This window comes from Bemisia tabaci, unplaced genomic scaffold (genome assembly GCF_918797505.1).
Source record: "Bemisia tabaci unplaced genomic scaffold, PGI_BMITA_v3".
Lineage (NCBI taxonomy): Eukaryota > Metazoa > Arthropoda > Insecta > Hemiptera > Aleyrodidae > Bemisia > Bemisia tabaci.
The window spans coordinates 33,998-58,854 of record NW_027311776.1 but is presented as its reverse complement, the minus strand read 5'-3'; the positions used below and the strand labels follow the sequence as shown (position 1 = coordinate 58,854).

The 24,857-nt window shown below is 40.9% G+C and overlaps 1 protein-coding gene across 1 annotated transcript in view; it reads left to right on the top strand.

Annotated features, from left to right (window-relative positions):
• LOC109037894 (GTP-Rho-binding protein rhophilin) overlaps positions 1-24,857 on the top strand; it is a gene marked incomplete at its 5' end in the record, with an annotated part of 72,102 nt that overhangs the window by 33,038 nt on the left and 14,207 nt on the right. Inside the window, 2 exon segments of the mRNA XM_072305929.1 lie at positions 3,915-4,185; positions 8,829-9,023. Coding sequence (XP_072162030.1) covers positions 3,915-4,185; positions 8,829-9,023 — 466 coding nt within the window.

Here is a 24,857-nt window from a genome sequence, read left to right as displayed (position 1 = left end):
AGCCTAAAATCAATTAATCCATTATGGACAATTGGTTTTCGCTCGATATTTGGTACTGTACAAGTGAAATTTGTATTGGTTATGCGGTAGTGTTTGTAATAACATAACATGAGTGGTCTCTCCTACAACGCACTCTGACGCTCTGCGACACCCAAACACCACATGGAAAAGCGTGTTGAATAGGAGTGTTAATTATTTTTGCTCGATATCTCGAGAACGGTGAGTCCTAGACGATTTTTTGACGAGACCAATCCGTTACATTTCGATTATAAATTCAATGAGACCAATGGGAGGCCTCCAAAACAGTTAGGAAGCATAAAATCAATCAATCAATAATAATCTTATGGGATCCACCGTATTGCTTTCAGGGACGTGTTGTAACCCGCAATGGACCGTTCGATCCAACATTTAAGGTAGGGTAAAAGATCGATATTCGGGTCCAAATTACTTCACACTCGATAATTTACCATCGTTTTAAATAGAGCCCCTGTATATAGCGAGAGTATAGACGGATATGAAACTCCGGAAATCCACCAGGCCTTCACCGATGCCTCCGCGAATGAAGTTAGGGCCCAATAATGCAGCCAACCTACGAATTTCAATCATCCAGAGCGTTTTACTAATACAATTGTTACGAATCATCGTTTATAAAGCATATATTCGACTTAGTTTTTGCATAAATTTACTCATTTTTTGCGGAAGAACGATCGTTTATGTACATTCTTAGCCATATTGGTTAGAATTGGAATCTACAGACTGGCAGTGAAATTTCGGGCGTTAGAAGTTGGTTAGAAGGGTGGCTGCACTTTTGGGCCCAAAACCCTCCATGAAGCGATCTGTCCATTCTCTCGGTGTAAAGGTACTCTAGTTTTAAATAGGAATATATCAGTATTCAGTTATTTCGATTCATTACCATAGTTTTTAATAGGAATACATCGGTGGTCAATTATTTCGATTCTTCACCGTAACATTAAATGGAAAATCTAGTCAGTTGATGATTGCGAATATTTACCGTAATGGACCACCAGAGGAGTTTGTTAGCCAAAATTTTACGTTAACCATGATGCGCACACCTAAAATTACCGAAATATGATTCTTGCTGTGTAAATTTAAACTACCCGCACATGAAAGCTCAATGCTCCGCGTGATTCACATCACACACTAAACGTTATCACGACCGTTTTTGCGACATAAAAATCTTGACACTTTGGATCATAGCTATAGCAAATTGTTTACAATTTGAACAACACATGATGGGAAATGAATACTTACTGCTCGATTGAGAAGCTTGCTGAAAGCGTTGTAGTGCTCGATTTGATTGTCGTAGAGCTTTGAGTTTCGAGCAGTTCAAATTCCCCGTAACCAATGTGAAATGAAAACGTTAATATCTTCGTTAGGAGTTGGTTTCAGTAATTTAGTTGCGTGAATCGTGTTCTCCGTGAAGTTATGGTTAAGAAACACGTATCAGAATGCTTAAATTCGCACCTTGTCTAGTGGTCTATTTTAAATGGGAATGCATTTGGTTATGTTTTAAGTGGTCCATTTTAAATGGAAACAATACTCGATGATTTCGATTACTTACCACAACTTCATATGAGAATGTTGATGGTCGATGATTTCGATATCAATAATTTATGGTTTTTGCTTAATATCTGGAAAACGATGCGTCCTACACGATTTTTGACGGCAACACACCCGCTAATTTTCAAATATGAATGCAATGAGACCACCGGAAGCCTCAAAAAATTTTATCAAGCCTAAAAGACAATGAATTTCATTGCGGGAACCCCCCAGTTGCGAAGAACGGTATTGAAAAGCTCCAGTAGGTACATTGCTTTACGGTCCCCGTCAAAATCAGAACTGAGAACTCAAGAGGGAACTGATGCATTTGATTGTGAGTCAAAATCAGAACTTCATGAAGAACTTGAGATAAAGGAAACCACAGAAGCGGATCATAACTCTAGTAAAGACAAAAAGTAAAGTATCAAAATCATCAACCAACAACATTCTCATATAAAGTTGTGGTAAATAATCGAAATCATCAACTTTCGGTACACAAACCAATATCATATTGTCAAGTATCACCGGTAATTCAATCAGTAGCAATTATGTTGCATAACCTACAAGTTGAAGGGTAAAATAAACCATTGCATAACCCGCAGATTGAAGGGGCTACATGCAATACCTCGTATTATTATAATTGTATAACCCGCATATTGAAGTAGTAACATTACCCTGCCATTTCGTTGAACAATTTTTACAACGTTGCCTTCTTGTACAATACCCGCCATACAGCATTGTAATTTAATTCGTTTTTTTTTCTATGTAAAAAAATATCATCACTTCAAAGGAGCATTTTCTATGACCCCGGGCTATCCGCAATGAAATTTTACGTTTTTCTGATTCCCTTGATCTGCAGAAACTAAAACCAGACATCACATCGTTGTGCGATCCACGAACAGACAGCTAGTTCACGATGAATTTTGAACTCTGGACGGAGCGAGGACCGCAATTTACGAAGGCCACGAAGAAAACCGCGTCTATACATAAGATAGGTATGTGTCATAGACGTGTTTATAAAATCAGACATACAACCTGTCATTAGTAAAGTCAAGAATCCTTTTATTCAAACAAGCATAAAAACTCGTATATGCACATAAGATACGCATGCAACTTAGGTAAAAGTTGGATTTTCTCGAAAACGAAAAGTCGTATCAAAATTCGGTCCGAACAGTTAACCAATCTTCGATAGTGTAAAAGAATCGTATCGGGCTGGGGTGGATTTGAGGAGGGTAATTTTCCGAAAATATTTTCCAGCGTAGGACTTGGAAAATTTTTTAATATCCCGAATCAGACCCTCCTCTCCAGTCACCGATACCAGCCCCATCCTGGAGGCTATGGTCTATTGATCCCGAAAATTTTACAAGTTTTCGATTCATCAAACTGAAATTGCAATATACAATCCCAGTTGCTTATTCCAAAACACAAGGTTCGGATCCACATCATGGACCAAGAGAATAAATAAGGACCCCCAACTCCGGTTAGCGCTGACATCAGCGCTCCCTGGCAGAGGGTGTAGTGAACTAAACCGATGATTGGGTCTTCCTGTTTATATTTCCATGCACCACCTATTTAGGCTTATCACTCAGTAGTGCCCATAGAAGTTTCTAGTTCTTCAAGGCCACGAAGAAAACCGCGTCTATACATAAGATAGGTATGTGTCATAGACGTGTTTATAACATCAGACATACAACCTGTCATTAGTAAAGTCAAGAATCCCACGTATTCAAGCAAGCATAAAAACTCGTATATGCACATAAGATACGCATGCAACTTAGGTAAAAGTTGGATTTTCTCGAAAACGAAAAGTCGTATCAAAATTCGGTCTGTATTTTGCACAATCTGACAACATTGTATCGAAAAATTAACTAATTTCTCGAACCATCTGGCAACACTGTAAAATGCGATTTTTTAAAATTTCACCCATAATTAAGTCATTTATTTAAGTGCACCGTCCGGCAACGGTATAACCGCCATATTTAAGAATACACCATTGCATAACCCACAAATTGAAGGGGCTACATTACACTATTACGTAACCCGCATATTGAAGGGGCAACATGCAATACTTTTACTTTTACAGCGTTGCTATATTGAATAATTATCACCATACAACACTGTAATTTAATTCGTATTTTCTGCACCATCATGCATCGCTGTTGGATTTTTTACGTGGCAAAGTCGTCATTTTCACCCTACTAACCCAGTGTTTTTGAAAACAGCATGAAGTGACTAGCATGAAGCACAGGAAGTAGGTATTTTCGACCTGAGTCACCGTTTTTATCTTCACTGAAATTTTTGAGCTCTTACCTCAAGTTCCATCCTGCCGGACTGCATCACAAATACTGTTTCAGTTGGCGCAAGTGTACGAGACGGTGCACTCTCTGATAACAATGACCTCCGTGCAGGAATATGTACCTTACTCTTGGGTGTCACTAGTTCAGGTTAAGGAGCAGCATTACGCCGGTCTTGCTCATTTCCACAGTGCAGTCGCGCTTCTTTCCAAATCCTTGGCTCAGTTCTCTGAAAGAAGCATAGATATGCTCCACTATCTCCACGTTGAATCAGACTTTAAAACACCCTCTCATATAAAACTGGACAGTGATGAACGGCGAAAACATTTAGGTACGTATAAATCCCTCTTAAATCTCGCACTCCCCATTTGAAAAGCATCATTATCCTGGTGTAGTCAGTGACTGCTGAAAATAGGATTTAAATGAAGATGATTGGGCAGTAAACTTAAGTTTTGAACGAATTTTGGACGATAATCTGAAGTTTAGTACTTGACAATAAACTTGATTTTTTAATTTGACAATAAACTTAATTTATTGTGTATGGGACAGAGGCGAGGAATTTTTTCAGGGTCGTAGTTTAATTTTTCGATTACTTCCCATGCTTCATGTAGAGTTGGGTTTCCAGCTCTACGTCTCTTTCCAGCTTGCTCTTGAGTGCTTGTGGGTACAATCATCTTGCTCTGTCATTCTTGCTTATGCTTTTTTCCTCAGCGCAATCTTCTTGCATAACCTAACTTTGACTAGAAAGTGGTCGGAGTTGCATTATGGTCCCCTGCAGCTTCTTACATCTATTATTAATGACTTATGTCTTGATGACACGATGACATGATCAGATTTCATGATTCCATTTGTATCTGGTATCACTTAGAGTCCGAGATGGATATCGATGGTGAAATTACTAAACCACGTATCGTATCTCGATTTTCGTTTGTTTTGAGTTAGCTGCATAAACGAATTGTAGGAGATGTCCTTCATCTGCCATCGTTATATTTTTGTCGAAAAACATCGGGAAGTTACCCAAAAACGTAGTTAAAATATCACGTATCTCAGCGCTAATTCGTAATTCACATATCACGCGCCGTGAAGTAAACAGGAAAAATAGGCGCCTTTAGCTGAGGCAAATCAAAAGGTTTATTCGGTTCAGGCATTACAAGGTGGGATTTTCTTGAAAGATAATTAAGTCCTGTTGTACCCAAGAGGTGCAGAGAGTTTTAGTGAATCTTCCCTCATGAAATTGGCGCTCTTTCATTCTTACAAAAAATTTCAATTATTTATTTTTTTCCATAGGACCAAAAAAAAACAACAAAGAAACAAGCAAATTGTCATTCTTCCAAGATGACATTTTCATCCAAAAATATGTCGTGAACAAACAAATAAAAAAATATGACAAAATTCCCCCCCCCCTCCCTCATTCTGCCCTCACAACCTACGCAAATTGCGCTCATCGACGCGCGTGATTGGGAAGTTATGCGCTTTTGCGCTAAGTCTTGCAACTTAAAGGAAACTTTTTTCAATGTAAGTAATCTGTAAATGCAAAGGAACACTTCTCTACTAAGGGCTACAGTCGAGGTGAGTAAGGCAGCCTCAGGCCATAGGTCCGCCTGAGGAAGTGACAGGTAGGTGCACATCAAATGTCAGCAAGTAATGAATGATATAATGTGGACAAGAGGCGTAATCGATGCTGCATATGCTTGTATTGGAAGGCGGCTCGTCCACTGGGAAGAAGAAACTTACCTTTTTATTAGAAGTGATAGGATAATCATTTAAAAAGGTAACCTGTTTCCTGCTTTTTACAACCGGTTACTGAATCTGTTATGGCGTTTAAAAGTTTAATAGTAATTACTAAAACCTGATGACTGGTCCAGCTGTAGGATTAACAGAAGCTTCCAGTGCAATAATTTTAGCACACTGATCATTTGCTCTTTGTTCTTTGCCTTAATTCGATGAAAATCTTCAAGTAACAGGCTGAAACCTGAATTCGAAATTCACATATCTCAAGGTAACAGTGTCGGTTCCTAACTCAAAAAACACAAAGCTCGGTTTTCCTTCGTATTTCCTGACTGTTGGGGCTATTTTCAAAAATACTAAAGGCGTGGTGTAAAGCATCTTATCATTTCTACCTATAAGAATTATTACCTTTAAAATATCACAAATGAGAAACAGAGACAGTTTTTTTGCTCTCCTGAAAAATCGGGATTTCCGAAAAACATGGTATAGTAGTTTCACCATCGACTTACTTATGAGGGAACAATGTGCTTTCAATGAACTCTCTTAGCCGCAAACAGGGCCAATACGGTTCCGTTTTCACTGTTGTTATTATGTAGCGTGTGAACTCCAGCTTCCTGAATTTGGTCTTCATTTTCAATTTTATAAATTAGTGTCCTGTTTTAAAATCTGTCATTTTGTCATATCGACTTATTCTGGTGCACACCTCTTCCAATGCAAGGTCGATAGATCTAGGTCAGTCCGTTAGCATGATGTTCTTTGGAATTTCCCGATCTGGCAACGAATTCCCCCGATTTGCCGTTTCACTCAGACTCTGTCGTGATAGCGATGAGAGCAGTAGCATCTAATTTTCGAAACCCCTCCCCGAATCCCCCGATCTGCATAAGACAAATGCAATCGGATCTAAGGAAGAGCAGAGTGGGAAATGCAAATTGGGGGAATCTTTGGCAACGCCGACAGCCCTCGCCTCCTGTTTTTCAAAGATTATTACACTCAACTTTCCTAATGGGCTGACCTATGTCTATCGACCCTGCTTTCAATGTCTCAGAATAGCCTTCTGATTCTAGTTTTTCTCTCTCTGCCGTCCGTGCATGAACTGATCTGATTTATCTGTTATTTTACAAAATTTACCCTTAATCCTAGTTCTGCGAATTATTTCACTGATGCTTACACGCTCTAGGAGACACTTTCATCCTTTTTTGGAAATTACACAACCCTTTCTCAGTAGCTCTGCATTTTCAGCCAGTCTGCTCTATTCTATATCAAGCTGAATTCTGGTTGTGATAAAAGGGTGGCCATATCCCATACAGGGTGTCCCAAAAGTCCGTACCCCCCCTCGTAACTTTTGAACGGTTAGAGATAGAAGAATGAAACTTTGGGAATGTTTCTATATTAAAGAGGACCATCTTCTAGGGGGGTCAAAATTTTTGTCCCCCCCTCAGGGGGGGCGCGGGGGCCCCCAACTTTTTTTTTTCAAATGGTAACCCCTATCTTGTGATACATCATTAGAAAGAGCATAAAAAACTAAGACTCTTGGCGCAAACCGCAAATCAATATCTTAATTTTTGACCGAGTTATGATAGGTCAAAGGTCAAATTAGACCTTTTTTCAAAAAATCATATCTCCGGTTCACATTATCGTAAAGAAAAAAACAAAACGGGAAACTTTACCAAATTGTAAGCACTTTTAAGTAAAAATCACAGAAATTACTTTAAACTAATTTTATGGGGGGTTTCTGACCCCCAAATACGTCATTTTAAAGGTCACACGATATTCTCGCGAAATGAGCCAATTTCCCCTTACTTTTCCTCAACATTATCATAGTAAGTTCAAAATTAGTTCAACATTGCGTTTTCAAGTCCCCAAATTTCGGGCAAAGTTCAAAAAACGAAATTTAAGGTGATTCAATTCAACCATTGAAATTTCATTTTTTTAAAACTTTGTTCGAAATTTGGGGACTTGAGAAGCAATGTTGAACTAATTTTGAACTGACTATGATAATGTTGAGGAAAAGTAAGGGGAAATTGGCTCATTTCGCGAGAATATCGTGTGACCTTTAAAATGACGTATTTGGGGGTCAGAAACCCCCCATAAAATTAGTTTAAAGTAATTTCTGTGATTTTTACTTAAAAGTGCTTACAATTTGGTAAAGTTTCCCGTTTTGTTTTTTTCTTTACGATAATGTGAACCGGAGATATGATTTTTTGAAAAAAGGTCTAATTTGACCTTTGACCTATCATAACTCGGTCAAAAATTAAGATATTGATTTGCGGTTTGCGCCAAGAGTCTTAGTTTTTTATGCTCTTTCTAATGATGTATCACAAGATAGGGGTTACCATTTGAAAAAAAAAAGTTGGGGGCCCCCGCGCCCCCCCTGAGGGGGGGACAAAAATTTTGACCCCCCTAGAAGATGGTCCCCTTTAATATAGAAACATTCCCAAAGTTTCATTTTCCTATCTTTAACCGTTCAAAAGTTATGAGGGGGGTATGGACTTTTGGGACACCCTGTATATTGGTGTGTGCCCACACCTTGTCAGTGTATATCTTGTATTGCCTTTTTATTTATGGTAAACTTTCTCATTTCACTGGCAACTTCCATTATTTTTCTAGGATTTATACAGTCCTGGTTGCGCGCATCACATCATCAAGCTTTTGCCCTTTTTGTTTTTGTTTTTCTATGATCTAAAATCTTGGTGTCGATTATTCTGTTAGTACTGAGGCATTGCTTTTGTATTCCAAGCAAGATCATTTTTAACGTGGTTGGGTTGCTAGCTCTACTTGCAACCCTCTTCTTTTTCCTGTGCTGCAAACCAGCCAGAGATGAACGTTTCAACTTCATTCAAACATTTTCCCTTAACAACTGTTTTCCGTAACATCTATTGCTTGTCTCCTGCTTTTTGCTTGTATCTTTAATTAACGATGTAATTGCATTATGATCTTTTGCAATGTAATTGTGTAGTTTGCTTTTATTATGTAGTTTATGATAATTTTGTGTATTGTGTCGAAGCTCTGATGATGGCTTGAGGTGAGCTGAAAAAGCTTTCAGCTATGTGAGTAAAATATCATGCAATAAAATGTATAGTACCCAGATTTTTATCTTCATTTTAATTCTAATTTCAACTTTAGGCGGAGTTTGACATGTCTTACACTAGAAGAAAAAAATTTAAGAAAGAAAAATGAAAAACCGTCGTGAAAATGAAAGCTCGTACACATCCCTATGACCTAATTGTGCTTTCTTTCTCATTTCAGGTAAAGCCCATTTGAAGTCTGCCCTGCAGTTGCTCGAAGAAAGTCAAAGATTACAAAGAATGTGTCGAGAGCTACGAAGTAAGAAAGCACTATCCAGAGTTTTAGCAAAAACTGTTGATAATGTAAAGGAAACTCTAGCTGACACTGAAGAGGATGATGCCTTTAGTGAAATACTTGAAGCACCTTGTATTCAGCGTAAGTTGCCATCTTTTTCTAGAATTTTTAAAGGGTCCATGCAGGCGGCAACATTACCAAACCTGTAGAAGACGCTTCTGGGCCCTTCAGAACAAGGGAGCATCAACAAGGGGGAGGGGGATTTAAGAAGTGCCTTGAGGAATCTTGAGGGGAAGGAAGAGTCAACCACTACTTTATACAAGGGAAAACGGCTATAGGAGGAGAATAAAAAAAATTCAGGTTTCTTTTTACATCTCAACTGCAATGCCAACCCACAGGGGCCGACAGTAACAGGTCCTACAACGCCAGGTTAATAGGTGAAGAAAGCTGTAAGATGATTTGCACGAAATTCTAGCATTAAATCACAAGGGGACAACAGTGGTGCATCCTTTAAGAGACTTCAATAACAAGTAGTCTATTTTTCTCAGTGTCATACTTGATGTCCAAGCATTCATGCTGAATTTTGGAAAAATGTGAATTTTTTTTTGAATGAGGGGAAAAATTCGCTACGGTGGGTCGCCAATACGCCCCACAGTACGATTTTAACACTTTTAATGCGGTCAACATACCACCCGCGATTTTTTCGCGGAAATGTCAACTAGAAAGCCTTCTGATTGAGGAACAACAAACCGCGAAATCTGTAGTTTGGTCGTTTTTGATAAAATGCGATTTTTCGCTTTTTTGGTGGGAATTTCGGGTCAAGGCGCTGAAAAAGTCACGTTAGGCTGTTTTTGTGGCTTGTAAATGTCTATACTACACATTTTTAGTCAATGAAGTGTCAGTAGTATTCGTGCATATTGCCAAAAATTGCCCCCAAATTGCCTAAATTTCAAAGTAGGGGCCATAATAAGGCCTCTGGGATTTCGATTTTTTTAAAGTACGCATACGGTGTCACGTTAGGTGTCAACTCCTATGTAATTTTGGTCGTAGATTTCAGATATGAAGTTTAAAAAGTCCCCCGGTCAAAGGGGGTACTCCAAATCCAAGATGGCAGCTAATTTTGAAAGACAAGAGGGTGAATTTTTAAAATGTTCGCGTGATAAGGCGAGTGAGGTATCATTTCCTATGTGATTTTGGTCGTAGATTTCATTCATGAAGTCATAAAAGCCCTCCAGTGAAAGGGATTGCTCCGAATGCCAAGATGGCGGGCAAATTTGGAAGGCAGGAGGGCGAATTTTTTAAATGTTTACGTGAAATCCATGGTAAAAGTGAATCAGCCTGACGTCAGGCTACGTTTCATAAACTACCCTGAGTCAGACTGATGTCAACCTGAATTAGTCTGACTCAGGTTAGTTTATGAAACGTAGCCTGACGTCAGGCTGATTCACTTTTACTATGGATTTCACGTAAACATTTCAAAAATTCACCCTCCTGCCTTCCAAATTTGGCCGCCATCTTGGCATTCGGAGCAATCCCTTTGACTGGAGGGCTTTTATGACTTCATAAATGAAATCTACGACCAAAATCACAGAGGAAATGATACCTCACTTCCCTTATCACGCGAACATTTTTAAAATTTCACCCTCTTGTCTTTCAAAATTGGCTGCCATCTTGGATTTGGAGTACCCCCTTTGACCGGGGGACTTACTAAACTTCATACCTGAAATCTACGACCAAAATTACATAAAAGTTGACACCTAACATGACACTGTATGCGTACTTTAAAAAAATCGAAATCCCGGAGGCCTTATTATGGCCCCTATTTTGAACTTTAGGCAATTTGGGGGCAACTGTGTGGTTGGCAGCTCTTGTCACCTGTCATGGCGCCAGCCACTGCTCTCTCCTGATTGGCTGTGAGCATTCATCAGCATTATCCGTTTTGGCCTGGGCCACGCCGGCCGCCCTTCCGTGCATTTTCCGTTCTTTGTATTTTCCAGCACAATTATCACTCATATTTCCATCATCATATTCGTGTAGTTGTTCGTGCCACCACCACCACCACATCACAGCAATTTTTGGCAATATGCACGAATAGCTCTCTACTGACACTTGATTGACTAAAAATGTATAGGATATGCATTTACAAGCCACAAAAACAGCCTAACGTGACTTTTTCAGCGCCTTGACCCGAAATTCCTGCCAAAAACGCGAAAAATAGTATTTTCTCAAAAACGGCCAAGCTACAGATTTCGCGGTTTGTTGTTCCTCAATCAGAAGGCCTTCTAGTTGACATTTCCGCAAAAAAATCGCGGGTGGTATGTTGACCGCATTAAAAGTGTTAAAATCGTACCGTGGCCCCCCATGAAAGGGGCCCACCGAATACCGGGACGGCAACGGCCATCAGCTGGTGAAGAGCCGCCGAAGCGACCCCTAATCGACCCGACCGCTGTGAGATGGAAAAGCCCGGTTATGTGGGGTTGGAGCACGCTGCCAGGTTCCGTACCCACTAAACGACCCCTCCAGGCCACACCCCGTGCAAGTGTGGCCCATCGGACGCTCTATCCTCCCGTCGGACGTCCCTAAGACACTCTTCGACCGGCAGTCCCCGACCCTGGCCCCGGGGAAGCCGGCGCCCCTCAGGCCCCCCACTTGGGAGAGGGTCCCCCCATCCCCCGGGACCGATCTTCCGGAGCCATCATTGCACCCGGAGTCAAGGGCGTAGGAGGAGAGCCTAGGCCCAGCTTGCGCCAAACCCTGGGACAACCTCTCGGCAGGGCTCTGGAGCCGAGGACTGGAGGGCAGGGAAGGCAGACCAGCTTCGTCTCGCTCAGCCCTCGAGGCACCCGATCTTTTGCGGCCCCAGAAGGGGGGATCCTACACATGACTCAGCTCCGCGGGTGCATCTGCAAACTCACTCCTCATCCACGAATCAAGATCCGGGATCAGTTTTCGAGTCCATTAAGCTTTCCCCGTGTACGAGTATCATCTATCTTTCCAGGCGTCATACATCATTTCTTCAGCTACCTTCAGATCTTGTGTGTCAAATCTGGTCTTATGTTCGAGTAGAAGTAAATCCAAGGGAGGGATTTTGGCTAGCACGTCCAGAGCCTCATCTGACACAGTTCTGTAGGCCCTTGTCACTTTAATCTTGATGGGTCTAAAAGTTGTCCTCACCATGTCAGCATAAGTTTTCGTCCCGACAATGTCTGCCCAACCCGGAGCTGCATAAGAGAGTATGGAAATGGCCACAGAAGCGATAATCTTCCTTCTCCTTGCAGACGGTCCTCCCTTATTTGGCATGATCCTAGTCAGGTTTCCAGCGACCCGTCTCACTTTTTTGCATGTTCTTTTTAGATGTTCTTTGAAATGCAACCCCGCCGACAGCCGTACACCGAGGTATTTGCCATGTTCCATAGCTTGGATTTCCAATTGGTCCACTTTTATCTCTACATCACGGTCTGCCTTCTTTGCCTTAGGTATTAAGAATTCCGTTTTCTCTATCACCGTTTCTAGGCTGAGCTCCCAGATTCTTCCTAAGGTGTAAGCCACTGCTCTCTGTAATTTCCAGATAAGTCCGTACATCGTTCTTTCCCAGGCACTGACTGCGACATCATCTGCAAACGCGGTCAACAAACTATTTTGTGGGAAGGCGCCCCCCACCACAGAATCATAGTAGACCAGCCACAAACACGGCGACAAACAGCTACCCTGGGGCACTCCCATACGAAGTTAGGATTTCTTCTCCGTCTACTATGATGCTACGTTCCGTGAAATAATCTTGAAGGATTCTGAGTAAATAAGTTGATATGCTTTTTTTCTTAAGTGCTTCAATTATTCCTTCCCACGGTGCGGTGTTAAATGCGTTCTTCACGTCAAGCATCACGATCCCAGATGGACGTCTCCTTTCCCATGCTCTGTTTGCAAAATCCACCACTGTCTTGATCGCCATTACCGTCGATTTTCCCTTCACAAAACCAAACTAGTTTTCTGAAATGAAAATCTTCGTTATGAGTCTGTGCAGAATTAGTTTCTCCAGGATTTTTCCCATGACATCTATGAAGCAGATTGGGCGGAAAGTTTTCTTGTTTCCTTTAACTCCTTTTGGTAGTCGAATTAAGTTGGCCTTCTTCCATATTTTCGGGAAAAAACCCGAAGTAAGGGCTTCGTTGAAAACTCCTAGTCCCGTTTCCACGTTAATACCAAGAAACGCTTTGACCGCTTCCGGGGGAGTCCGTCCGGTCCTGGGGCTTTTTTGTCTCTAGTGATCCTCAGTGCTTCCTCCAACTCATCTTTGGTGAAGGATTGGATTTCGTCCTCAACTTCAGGTTTTTCGAAGGAGGGCAATGATTTTTCCGGAAAGAGCTCTTACACTACCTCAAGTTTTTCTTCAGTACTTAATTCATCAGCTGGATTCCTTGGTCTCGTCTTGCTATTCACGATTTTGTATCCTTTTCCCCAAGGGTTCTAGTTCATTTAGTATTTTGTTCCATGATTCCGTTTTTTCCTTTGAGATGGCTTCCTCCTTGTTTGTTTGTCCGTACTCCGTTCTCGTTTTATCCAAATCTAGGTCGTCTTTGCCAATTTTCCTGGTCCATTTTCGTCTTAAAGTGACTGATTTCCTGTGTAGTTTTCCAATGTCCATATTCCACCAATATTCTTCTCTCTTTTCCATCGGCACAGTTTTCGTCTTCTTCAGGATGTTATTGCATTCTCTTGTTATCAGCTCTGTCACCTCCTCTGCAGTCCTTTTATCTTTGCTGATGTAAGTGTTCTGTAACCTAAAAGTCTCCTGGAGATCCTTTTTATCCTCTTCTCCTCTAATTTTCCATTTCCTAATTTGGAACGATTTAATCGGGTCGAAATTTTCTCCCAGTGTGCACAAGATCGCTTGGTGGTCGCTCGCAGTGTTCATATCAGTAACCACTTCCCACCTCTTTACAGAGCTCGAAAGCTTTCCTGACATGATCGTTAGGTCAACAATGGAGCTACCTCCCCCAGGGGCCAGGAAGGTGGGTGTAGATCCGGTATTTTGGATGATCATTGTTTGTCTCGACCCACTCTTCCAAAATCAATCCTCTGTTGTTGTGTTTTTTGTCTTACCACGTCTCAGATCTAGCATTCAGATCCTCTGTGATCAGGAAACGTTCATTAGCCGTGGGAAACTTCTGGGCCAGTTCTTAGAGAACCGTGTTATATTCCTCGTCAGTTAAGCTCAGAGGGAAGTAACATCCAAAAATCATTATTCTTCGAAAATCCATTCTAACAAAGCCGTTGAAAGATGAGCTCCTCATACATTGTCCTAATTTAGTGGCTTAGATTCTCATCGCCAGTCTCTTATCTTTGTCCCGAGTCTACAGCTTGTTGTTCGTTTTAAATTCGTTTGCTTCTGATAGCAGCACAAGTACCAAAATTCCTCTTTTTCTTGCTTCTCTGTTTACCAAATCATGAGACATTTTACATCCGTTTTTATTATTTGCCGCCATTATCAGAATCTCTTTGTTTTTTCTCAATAGCCTGGCCTATTTGTGACCGGTTCGTGGGGGCTCGCTCCACTCTCCTCCTCGTATTCGTTGAAGAAGGTGCCCCCCCCCCCCCCCTAGGGTGTTTCTTATTTTTTAAGTTTTCGAATTCGAAGGAGGTCCTGGTCTTAAAAGTTGATGTGTGGATACATTAGAAGCCTCGTACAAGGAAAACATTTTAAAACAATTTTTACCTGGTGCTCAAACGACTTAAGTGACACCGGTTGAAATTTGAGAGTTTTAGATAAAATAACACTGTTTTCCCATGGAAAACGCCGAGTTACGGTCTTAAAGGGCGAAAATTTCGTCCGTTTGGTCGTATGTGCAACACATTAACCGCAAAACACCCGAGAAAGGCGCGCGCAACGAGAGACACTTGGAGCAAAATGGGCGCGCCGCACAGTGCAGTGTCCTTATGTCGCGTAGGGACAACAATCATAGCTCGCAGACAAACACTTTGGGGCGGGAGGAGGGGGGCGGGAGTACTGATTCTTGGAGGCGAGTGTTTGGGCGGTAGAGACCGAACTCATAGCTCAAAGACAGAAAGACAAAGAAAAGTGAAATTTGATATGAGACCTCCTATACATATTTGCTATATTGTTGGATGAGGTCAAAATTTCATAATGACTCTTGTGGCGGGGTGAGGGGGGCGGAAGCAGTGATACGTGGAAGACGTGCGTTTTGGCGGTAGGGACAAACATTTTAGTTCGAAGTCGGTAGCACATACAGAAGTGAAATTTGGGTGCAACCTCTTCTACCGATAGGCCATCGTTAGATGAGGTCAAATTTTTAAATGACACTTGCGGCGGGGAGGGGTGGAGCGATCGCAAAGTTACTAAATAGTGAGCGTTTGGGTGGTAGGAACCGAACTCGTAGCTCAAAGACGGATGGACATAGAGATGGAAAATTTGACATGAAACCTTCTATTCATATAGTCTATTGTGAGATGGGATTAAATTCTTAGAGCAGCACCTGGAGGGGGGGGGAGGGCTGTAACAATTAAAGTGAGATCGAATCAGGTCGGAAAAAGACAGTCATGGCACATTCCCCATGATTTGATCTGAAATTACTGGATAACAACAGACCCTGTTACCTTGCTCTACCCAGATTAAACCTTTTTAACACGTATTATAATTTTTTTTTAAAATTTTTGTGTGAGAAAAAAGTCGCAAGAACAAATAATGCTCAAAAACTGTGATTATCCGAGCAAAAATCTGCTATTACGAAAAATTGGATGACGACGCGGAAAGACGGATAGAATTTTCGGGGGGGGAGGGGAGTATGTATTGGAGTATTGTATAGAATGAACATCATGTCGAATAACCACATGTGTATGTAACTTTTTTTTTCTTTATCGGAAAGGAATGATGAAGTTCTCCTTAAACAGGGACCGCATCATGGAGTTCAACGAGTATACCTGATTCCCGATTTGAGGTCACAAAACCGACCATTTCGTCAGTGTGTGACATTTTGTAGCTGAAAGCTAAACAGTTTCTCAATCTGGAGGGTATTCTGAACAACATATCAAAAAATTGCGTTGATATATTTTGATGTATTTTTTTAATCTATGATTAAAGACACGATCATAAGCCAATATGTCGCTCATTGCGCGCCTGAGCCCTGACTTGAGGTCACATAAATGACGATTCCGTCGATTCGGGGGCAGTTGGTGGCTTAGAACTAAACATATTCTGAATCTGGAGGGTATTCTAAACAACATATCAAAAAATTGCGTTGACATATTTTGATTTATTTTTTAAATCTCTGATTAAAGATATCATCACATCTCATTTAACGATCACGGGGTTGATTTCTGATATGAAAGGACGGACGCCATATTTGTCGTTAAATTTGAGGTCCAATTGAGTAGAAATCAAATAAATTATGGATTTGAAACATCATTCTGACAACTTATCAAAAAACACGGCTGAACTCATGCATGAACACTGGCTCTCTTTGGTTTCACGTATGGCTGTTATAAAAACAAGCCAATATGCCGCTCATTGCGCGCCTAAGCTCTGACTTGAGGTCACAATAATGACGATTCCGTCGATTTAGGGCATTTTAGGGCTAAAAACTAAATATCTTCTGAATCTGGAAGGTATTCTGAACAACATATCAAAAAATTGCGTTGATATATTTTGATATATTTTTTTAATCTACAGGTGAAGATGCGCATATGGAATAAGTCAAATTTTTGGCATCATGAACGGAAGACCGGACTGAGAGGCCCTTAATTTAAGAATTTAAAATGATCAACATAGTTTTTGTATAGACAAACATACCTTATACCTAAACATTCTACCTTGTTCCGTTCTGATAAGGGTAATATCAGTTATCACCCGTCATAACACATGATGCCCGCTGTTGGATCTCCGCTAATTGTGCATCCGCGCAGGTTCCGTGATTTCCCCTCCCCCTCCCTCCCCTTCGATAGCATTTTCATGTCAAGAAACTATGAATTTTTTCCTTCCGTCCATCCATTTCTTCAATCCGGCGGTCATTTTTATTATCCGACGAAGTCGAATTTTCGATTTTTGTCCATGGGCCACTGCACTGTGCGCCGCGCCTTAGCGCAACGCGCGCGCGTCGTCTGCACTGCCTTACGCACGCACTAAGCTCACGCGGGCCCGAAAGTTCCCGTCCGTTGCATTGTATCATTATGAATTGACCTGGATACATTTCAACATTAAAAAACAGTTGAAATGTATAAATACATCAAAAAGACAAATTCTCTTTGTAAAATATTGGCTATATGTAGGAAAATCAATTTCGAAACATTAAACAGTTCAAAGTTAATAAACTAAATCAAATAATCCACAGTTTACTTAAAGGCTTAGAGTCTGAAAATGGTTGACAGACTGTTTTTATTATTTTTGTATGGATGCCCATCATGGTGCGAGGATCGCACTACACTTTCTCGCTCTTGCCGGTGCGGAGCGCCGGCATAGACACTTTTACTGGAATATTTAGAAAAATACTGCCAATTTCACAAAATCATGAAGTTTGATTGGAATTTTGATCACAGGATAAAAAATTTTATTCAAACCACTGAACTTTATTGTAAATGTCTTTGTGATATGTGATGAATTCATAATCGGTCTCGACTTGTCGATATTATGAGGCATCTTCAATTAAATATGTAATTGATTAATGATGCCTCCTATTAAAGACTGCGATCCGTAAAAATCTTAGCTTTTCTACGATTCATTAGGATCCATTAGATTCCACTGCGCTGATTGGCCAAGCGAGAGTTGCGGACGGACGATGTATAAAAAATTTCCTACTTGGAGGTGGTCTGGCAGCAACACACCCGCCGCTAGTCACTGGAAAACAATAGAAAATAGTAGTTGTGTATGTTGCCAGCGAGCGCTCCTGTTTCAATTACCTAGCATTGAGTCGGGCCTCTAACCTTCTATACTCTGCAAAAACGTCAACAAACTTGGACGGGTTACAACGCGCTTTATTATCAATTATTAAATCAATCATGTTTGTGCAGTATTATTATGTTATATTGTGTTCAGTACCTCGTAAAAAGGAACCGCGAAAGATGGAATCTACCGGGATTCTAAATTCATTAACAACAAACACATTAGTTTCCAATAAAGATCTAAGTGTCAGTTCGTGCGTTAGCTTCAATGATTCATGGTATGTAATGTAAGTACCTAATTAGTTGTCTAATTTTGCTTGGTGTATACTTGCGGAGTAATTTTGGAGATAGTATTTGATGCATTATATAATGCATCTGAATTCCTAGGTTTCACCTGACTCAAAGCGTTTGCTGGTAATATCTAGGAGCGTTCCGACTCATTTATCGGAGAATTGAGCGTTTCCTATCGGCCCCTCTGCAATTATGAGATTAGTCCAAAGATCCTTTAGGAACTTAAATTAATGACTCAGATGGTGCTTTTGAGCCAACTTTTAAAGGATTAAAGGCATTTTTTCAAAATGAGCTCTCCTTGTGACCGAAGTGCTCTCTTCGCTGTATGACGCATAACCCTTCAATTCTTAATATAGTCCAAAGACCTCGTAGGAACTTAAATTAATGAACCAGGTGGTGCTCTTATGCCAACTTTCGAAGAATTAAAGGCATTTTTTTTTTAAAATTTACAGTCTTTCAAAATGAGCTCTCCGTGTGATTTTGCTAAAAATGGACAATTTAGCGTAGCCCCCCCAAATTTTAGCGTACCCCAAAATCGTTTGACGTGCTTAAGGAGACCATAGATATGGTGTTCTGTGCCAATTTTGAATGAAATCGAACGGATAGATTCTGAGATATTGCTGTAGACAGATTTGGGGGACGCCACACGGACGGACATACATTTTTTCAAGTATGGTTATTTTGACTCCTGGGTTGTTAAAACGTCTAGAAATGATGAAATTTCAACTTTTTTTTTTCTTTTATTCTTGGAGGATGACAATACTTCCTCTCTACCCTAGGGAAGCGAGAAAGTAAAAACAACTCTCAAAGTTAAGGCCGTATCGAAGAAGATGTCCCCGCTTTCCTGAGAGTCCACCTTCGTAATAAGCCAAATTTTCTATGGTAAGATAAGGAGCAAATTGACGGCGAAAGTTCGCAATCACATATCTCAATGGACCACTAGACACGGTACGAATTTCAGCATTCTGACACATGTTTCATCATTAAAATTCCTCGTAGAGCACGATGGGCACAACAAAAATTACCGAAATCAACTCCTTACAAAGATATTTAATGATCCCTGATGCCAGAATTCAAACCACCCGCTAATTAAAACTCAATGCTGTCCGTGATAACCTGTGCGATATAAAAACCTGGCAACCTCAGTATTGACACTTCGGCTCAGCTAGAGCAAATTGCTTATATTTGAAACAACACATGGTGGGATATGAACATTGCTCGATTGAGAAGCTTGCTGAGACTGTTGTAGTGCGCGATTTGACTCGAGAGCTTTGAGTTTCTTGTAAGCGGGCAGTTCAAATTCCTCGTAACCAGTGTGAAATAAAAACGTAAATATCTTCGTTAGGAGTTGATTTTAGTAATTTTCGTTGTGAAGTTCGTGTTTTACGTGATATTCTGGTTAAGGGTCATGTATCAGATTGCTTAAATTCGTACCTTGTCTAGTGGTCCATTGCGGTGTCTGAATATCTCCGTCTCTATGTTACTTTTTAAAGGAGAACAAACTGACACCATTCCTTGAAGTTTATGCAGAATTTTCTCTGCACAGAGAAGAAAAATCACGGCCGTTTTAAAGAATTGCCGTTGAATAGTTTTCCGTTTAAAAAATAAAGTACCTAGGTATGACAGGAAGTCTGCGACGTCGCCGCAAACCGACTCGTGTGATTGCCAACTCACACCGTCGAAATGAATCAGCAGGATTGCGATCAAAACTGAAAACACGTGTTTTTAGTTTTGGAAACCCCAAACAAAGTGGCTTCCCTGTCAATGTATATTATTTGCTCTTTGCATGGAGAGTTTGACTTGATACAGAAGTGGACTCTCACGATAGCGTGAGATATCCCCTCAATTACGGCATCAACTTTCAGAGCTTTTTTTAGTTTTGGAATTTGTCTCGGAGGAAACTGATAAAACCATCGTGTTTCCCGCGGAATTGTGCGTAATAATCAGTACCTTAATCACTAACTCTTAACACATGCAAGATCTCCTTTACCTTTCGATGATACCTATCCTCCTGTTGTGCATGGACATCACTTTAATTTTGCGCTCAGCATGATCATTAACAACTTTTATGACTTAACTCCTTTTTTTACCTCAAGATATTCGGAAGTAAATAGCCATGGGGCTGGGCAAGAGTCTAGAAATGAAAATGGCAAATCCATGATGTTGAAAAAGAGGCTAGAATGTTGGTTGGGGATAAGCCTGGACTTACCGGGCATTTTTCAGTGTAGGTACACATTGAGGAGGACATATGTCATATTGGGGCCCCGAAAAATGACCCAGAGGTCATCGCAGACCCCAAGAAGTTTCGCAGCTTTACGAGAGTACCTGCAGCAGCCAGTGTTGTGCTCCGTAATTTATCCAGCCACGTATGGTACCTCTGTAGTAAAAATTTGGTTCCCTTGGCATTATTTGATGAGAGACTTACATCGAACACAAAGAGAGTCTTTGTTCACAACATGAGACACAATGTAGGGTTGCCGAATCCACCTGTCCGCCAGAACGTACAATTTAACTAATGTCTAGGGTCACATTTGAGGACAATTATTTTCATGATCTCTTACAAGTCACAGCCGAAGTCAATAAAACCATACAAAAATAATAAAAACAGTCTGTCAAACATTTTAAGACTCTAAGCCTCTAAGTAAACTGTGGATTATTTGATTTAGTTTATTAACTTTGAACTGTTTAATGTTTTGAAATTGATTTTCCTACATATAGCCAATATTTTACAAAGAGAATTTGTCTTTTTGATGTATTTATACATTTCAACTGTTATTTAATGTTGAAGTGTATCCAGGTCAATTCGTAATGATACAATGCAACGGACGGGAACTTTCGGGCCCGCGTGAGCTTAGTGCGTGCGTAAGGCAGTGCAGAGAACGCGCGCGCGTTGCGCTACGGCGCGGCGCGCCCATTTTGCTCCTAGTGTCTCTCGTTGCGCGCGCCTTTCTCGGGTGTTTTGCGGTTTTTGTGTTGCAGATACGACCACACCGACGAAATTTTCACTCTTTAGGACCGTAACTCGGCGTTTTCCATGGGAAAACAGTGTTATTTTATCTAAAAATCTCAAATTTCAACCTGTGTCACTTAAGTCGTTTGAGCACCGGGTAAAAATTGTTTTAAAATTTTTTCCTTGTACGAGGCTTCTAATGTATCCACACATCAACTTTTAAGATCAGGACCTCCTTCGAATTCGAAAACTTAAAAAATAAGAAACACCCTACCCCCCCCCCCCCTTGGCCAAGTGCTCTCGATCTCTCGCTGTTTTATTCTCAGTGTCCTGTTCTTCCTTGTGTTGTTCTTCGCTCCTGGTTCCCTGTCGGGCCGTGGGTGTCATTTCAAAACGAGGTTGCACTCGGACCCACTTGTCAAGTAGTGCTTGTCTGGCCATCATTATTGTTGCTGTTTCCCGTTATCGGTCTCCATGTTCTGCACCTGGCAGTCACGCGCGATGCGCGCTTCTTTCTTGCATTTTCTGAAGCTTTTGCTGTAGTCGATCGCGCTGAAATGTGAAAATTAGTAGGCAAAAGATTTTAAAAGGAAAATTTTAAGGCATTGATCATTTCTAAACATCAGGTAGGAAAAGGTCAACATTAGTAGCATATAAACATAAAAATATACATGGATGTCTTATTTTGAAAGTTCCAATCACCTACTTCATACCTAAGTTTCGGCTTAACCACGGGCAATAATGGACTCTCAAGTTGAATTTGCACCAAACGACCAAACTTGCAAGGGCCAGTAACAGGATTGGAAAGGGTTTTTTCTTCTTTTTTTTCTTTGGAAGCAGGGCTTAATATTTCTACTCCTGGGATGTGTGAAACAACAGCAATAGCCAACTGTAAGTACTGTAAATAATAGCAACAGATCTTGGCCACTGATAACAGCCATCGCTGTTGCCATCAGAGACTTTCTTTATTTCCTTTAAAAGAGGCATATTGGAACTTAATCTTATTCCTGACATGAATTAAGTCACAGGCTACTTTAAAATGACATAAGTCATCCTCTGCTCCCATATTTGCATTTATTTGTATCAAAAAGGACGAGATTGAACTCCAGTTTTAGTTTAGAAGTAGGTTAAGAGACACGCTTCTTGATGTATGGACGTTAGATGTACATTTTTCAGCATCATTTGACAAAATAGCGACATGCATCAATACATCATAAGCCAGTGATTTCTGTATCTTCTCTACTCTCAGAAAAAGAGCAACACTAGGGCGGCTTTTATTTCGACTTTTTCGAAATTTGAAGGGTAAAACCCTGCAAACGGTTCCTCTTGGTAAGCAATGGAAAGGGCAGAACAGTTTTTTGGAAAAAAAATAATTTTAAAATGGTGCCGCAGTGCTGCTGAGGTTTGAACCCTTCTTTAATGATTTTTGGCAAATCGCGATTCGTCCGGTTTGGCGCTACCTTTTTACATGATCTAGTGCCCTTAAGGTGGATCCCTACTACTGTAGTTGAAAAAACCGCCACCACGTGGCGCTTCGCCGAAATCTGTCGTTTTTTCCATGTTTTTCGATGCATCTGGGCGATTTGCTCAGACATAAGCCAGACTTGCGACATTTTCTTAACGTCACTACAAAGATTATAGTATGCTAAATAGTTATGTACAATCAGCTTCTTTCGGCGATCATTATTTGCGGAGAAACTATGCACGCCGCGATGAAAGTTCCGATGTCTGCGCATTTCAAAATGCCCGCGCAAACCTTTTCGATCTCGGCCGTTTATCGAAAGGAGTGGGGATCCGAATCCTCATGCCTGGCAATTCTCTCCGGTTTCTGTCCTTTTCTTTCTCCCCTCCCCTCTCATCTCTCTCTATCTCAGGCCTCCCTTACTCTGTGCCTGCGCGCACCTCCGGATCCGACGCGAAGTGTCATCACCCCACGGATGTGTAAAGCCCGGTAGCTCTAGCAGTCGAAGTGACACCCATCTTTCGTTCTAATGTATGCGTTCATGTAAGTGCCTATTGTGTTTTATGTCCTCCAAACCCTGCATTAAAATTTTATCAACCTTTACAATACTTTATTCAGAAACTGCACCTTTTATTGGAATATCTGATCAGAACAAATCAAAATTTTCTCGGAAACATCATGCACGTATTTATAGGTGATCTGTAAAAATAAAATATAAGTGTATACCGGGTTATTCAAAAGTTACGCACCACTGGCCATAACTTCAGTTCTATAATTACGATATCGACTTTCGGTTTGTGGCGTCCATCTTCATATCGAGGGGGAAACTTTTTGAGGTACTTTTTAGTTTTAAACCCCCCCCCCCCCCCACGGGGAGACGGGGCGGGGGCAACTCAAAAATTTCATAGGCGCAGCTCATCGTTAAAAACTTTTTCAAAAATCGACGTTTAAGGGATATCCGTAAAAATCTTAGGGAATTACGTCTTTAGGGTTTTTTTTGGACACAATTGAGGGAAATCTCCTTGTAAGAGTCTAACAAGGCTTGATAACTGCCCTCGATAATGAAAGTAGCGTGCATACAGTGCGAGAGACGTGTTTCCCTGAGATTTTTTCGGATGTCCTGTAAACGTCAATTTTTGTAAAAAGTTTTTTTAACTATGAGCGCATCATCTAACTAAAACCAAACCAAGCTTAAAAAATGTCCTAAAGCGTCCTTGATAACACATCAAAAGCTCGTTTTAGCTGGACGATGCGCTCGGTGTCAAAAAAGCCTCGGAGTGATAGAAAGCCACGAATTTTCGCCGAAATACGCCTGCAGACCTATGTTTAGGCAACCGTTTGATACGTATCCAGTGGCCTATGGGCTAAATCATGATTATTTCCGTAAACTACATTGAGTCAACTTGGAAAACCCGCATAAATTTCCAGATTCAAGGAAGGGGCCAAAAAAGGCCCGTATCGATACCCCTCCTTTTTAACCGGCAAAACGTGGGCGGATCCAAGCGTATAGTGCATACTTGGTGTTCAAAAAGTTACCGGGCTGATGCCGCCTCGGCCTTAAAAATGATCCGATCAAGCTCAACTGGAGCTCATTTGAAAGCCTATACTCTCACGAGTACAATGGTTTTGAGTTTTTTGGAAAATATTCATTATTTTTCGTACAACATCAATTTTACGGCGGCATGTTTGGCCCGCTCTTGGAGGGCTGTTGGAGGGCCGAATCATCGAGATCCATACGCTAGTGTGAGGTGTGTGCAACATACAAGTGCGTGCACAGAGGAGGCCGATAAGAATCAATTTTATACGTGGCCTACTTGGATATGGTAACATAAACTTTAGCTGAGTACATGCTCTTTTTAACCCCAAAGGATGCGAGTTTCTGACCTCGCCAAAGTCAGTTCAGTGTGTTTCTGCTTTGTCACTTTGATTACAGCGAAAATGCTAGTTAAAATTGAGCTACGAATAATAACGAATAATAAAACGAATATACTGCTTGCCGTGTGTTTGACCGGTTTCGCCGTGCTGTGCTAAGTTTGGTTGAAGATTCACTGTATTAAATTTTCTTATGTTTGAAATCGTTAAAAAATGCCGGAAAAACCAAAAAAATAGAAAGAAAAAAAAAATTAATGCAAATAACTCTGCTCAATTTTCTGAGTCCAGATAAGTCCACTAGTGAGTCCACTAGTGACTAAAATGAACAATTTTCGCAATTTGCCGTTCATAATCTGCACATTCGAAGTGCAATTTCCCATGCACTTCCCTTACAAGTGGGCTAAAGTATGGCATACCGCTACACAGATTGCCTACCCTGGCGCTGCAGGCGACTGGGGGGCCGCTTCTTTCCTACGGCAAGTATACGGCGTGCGGTATCTGGAGTCCTTGG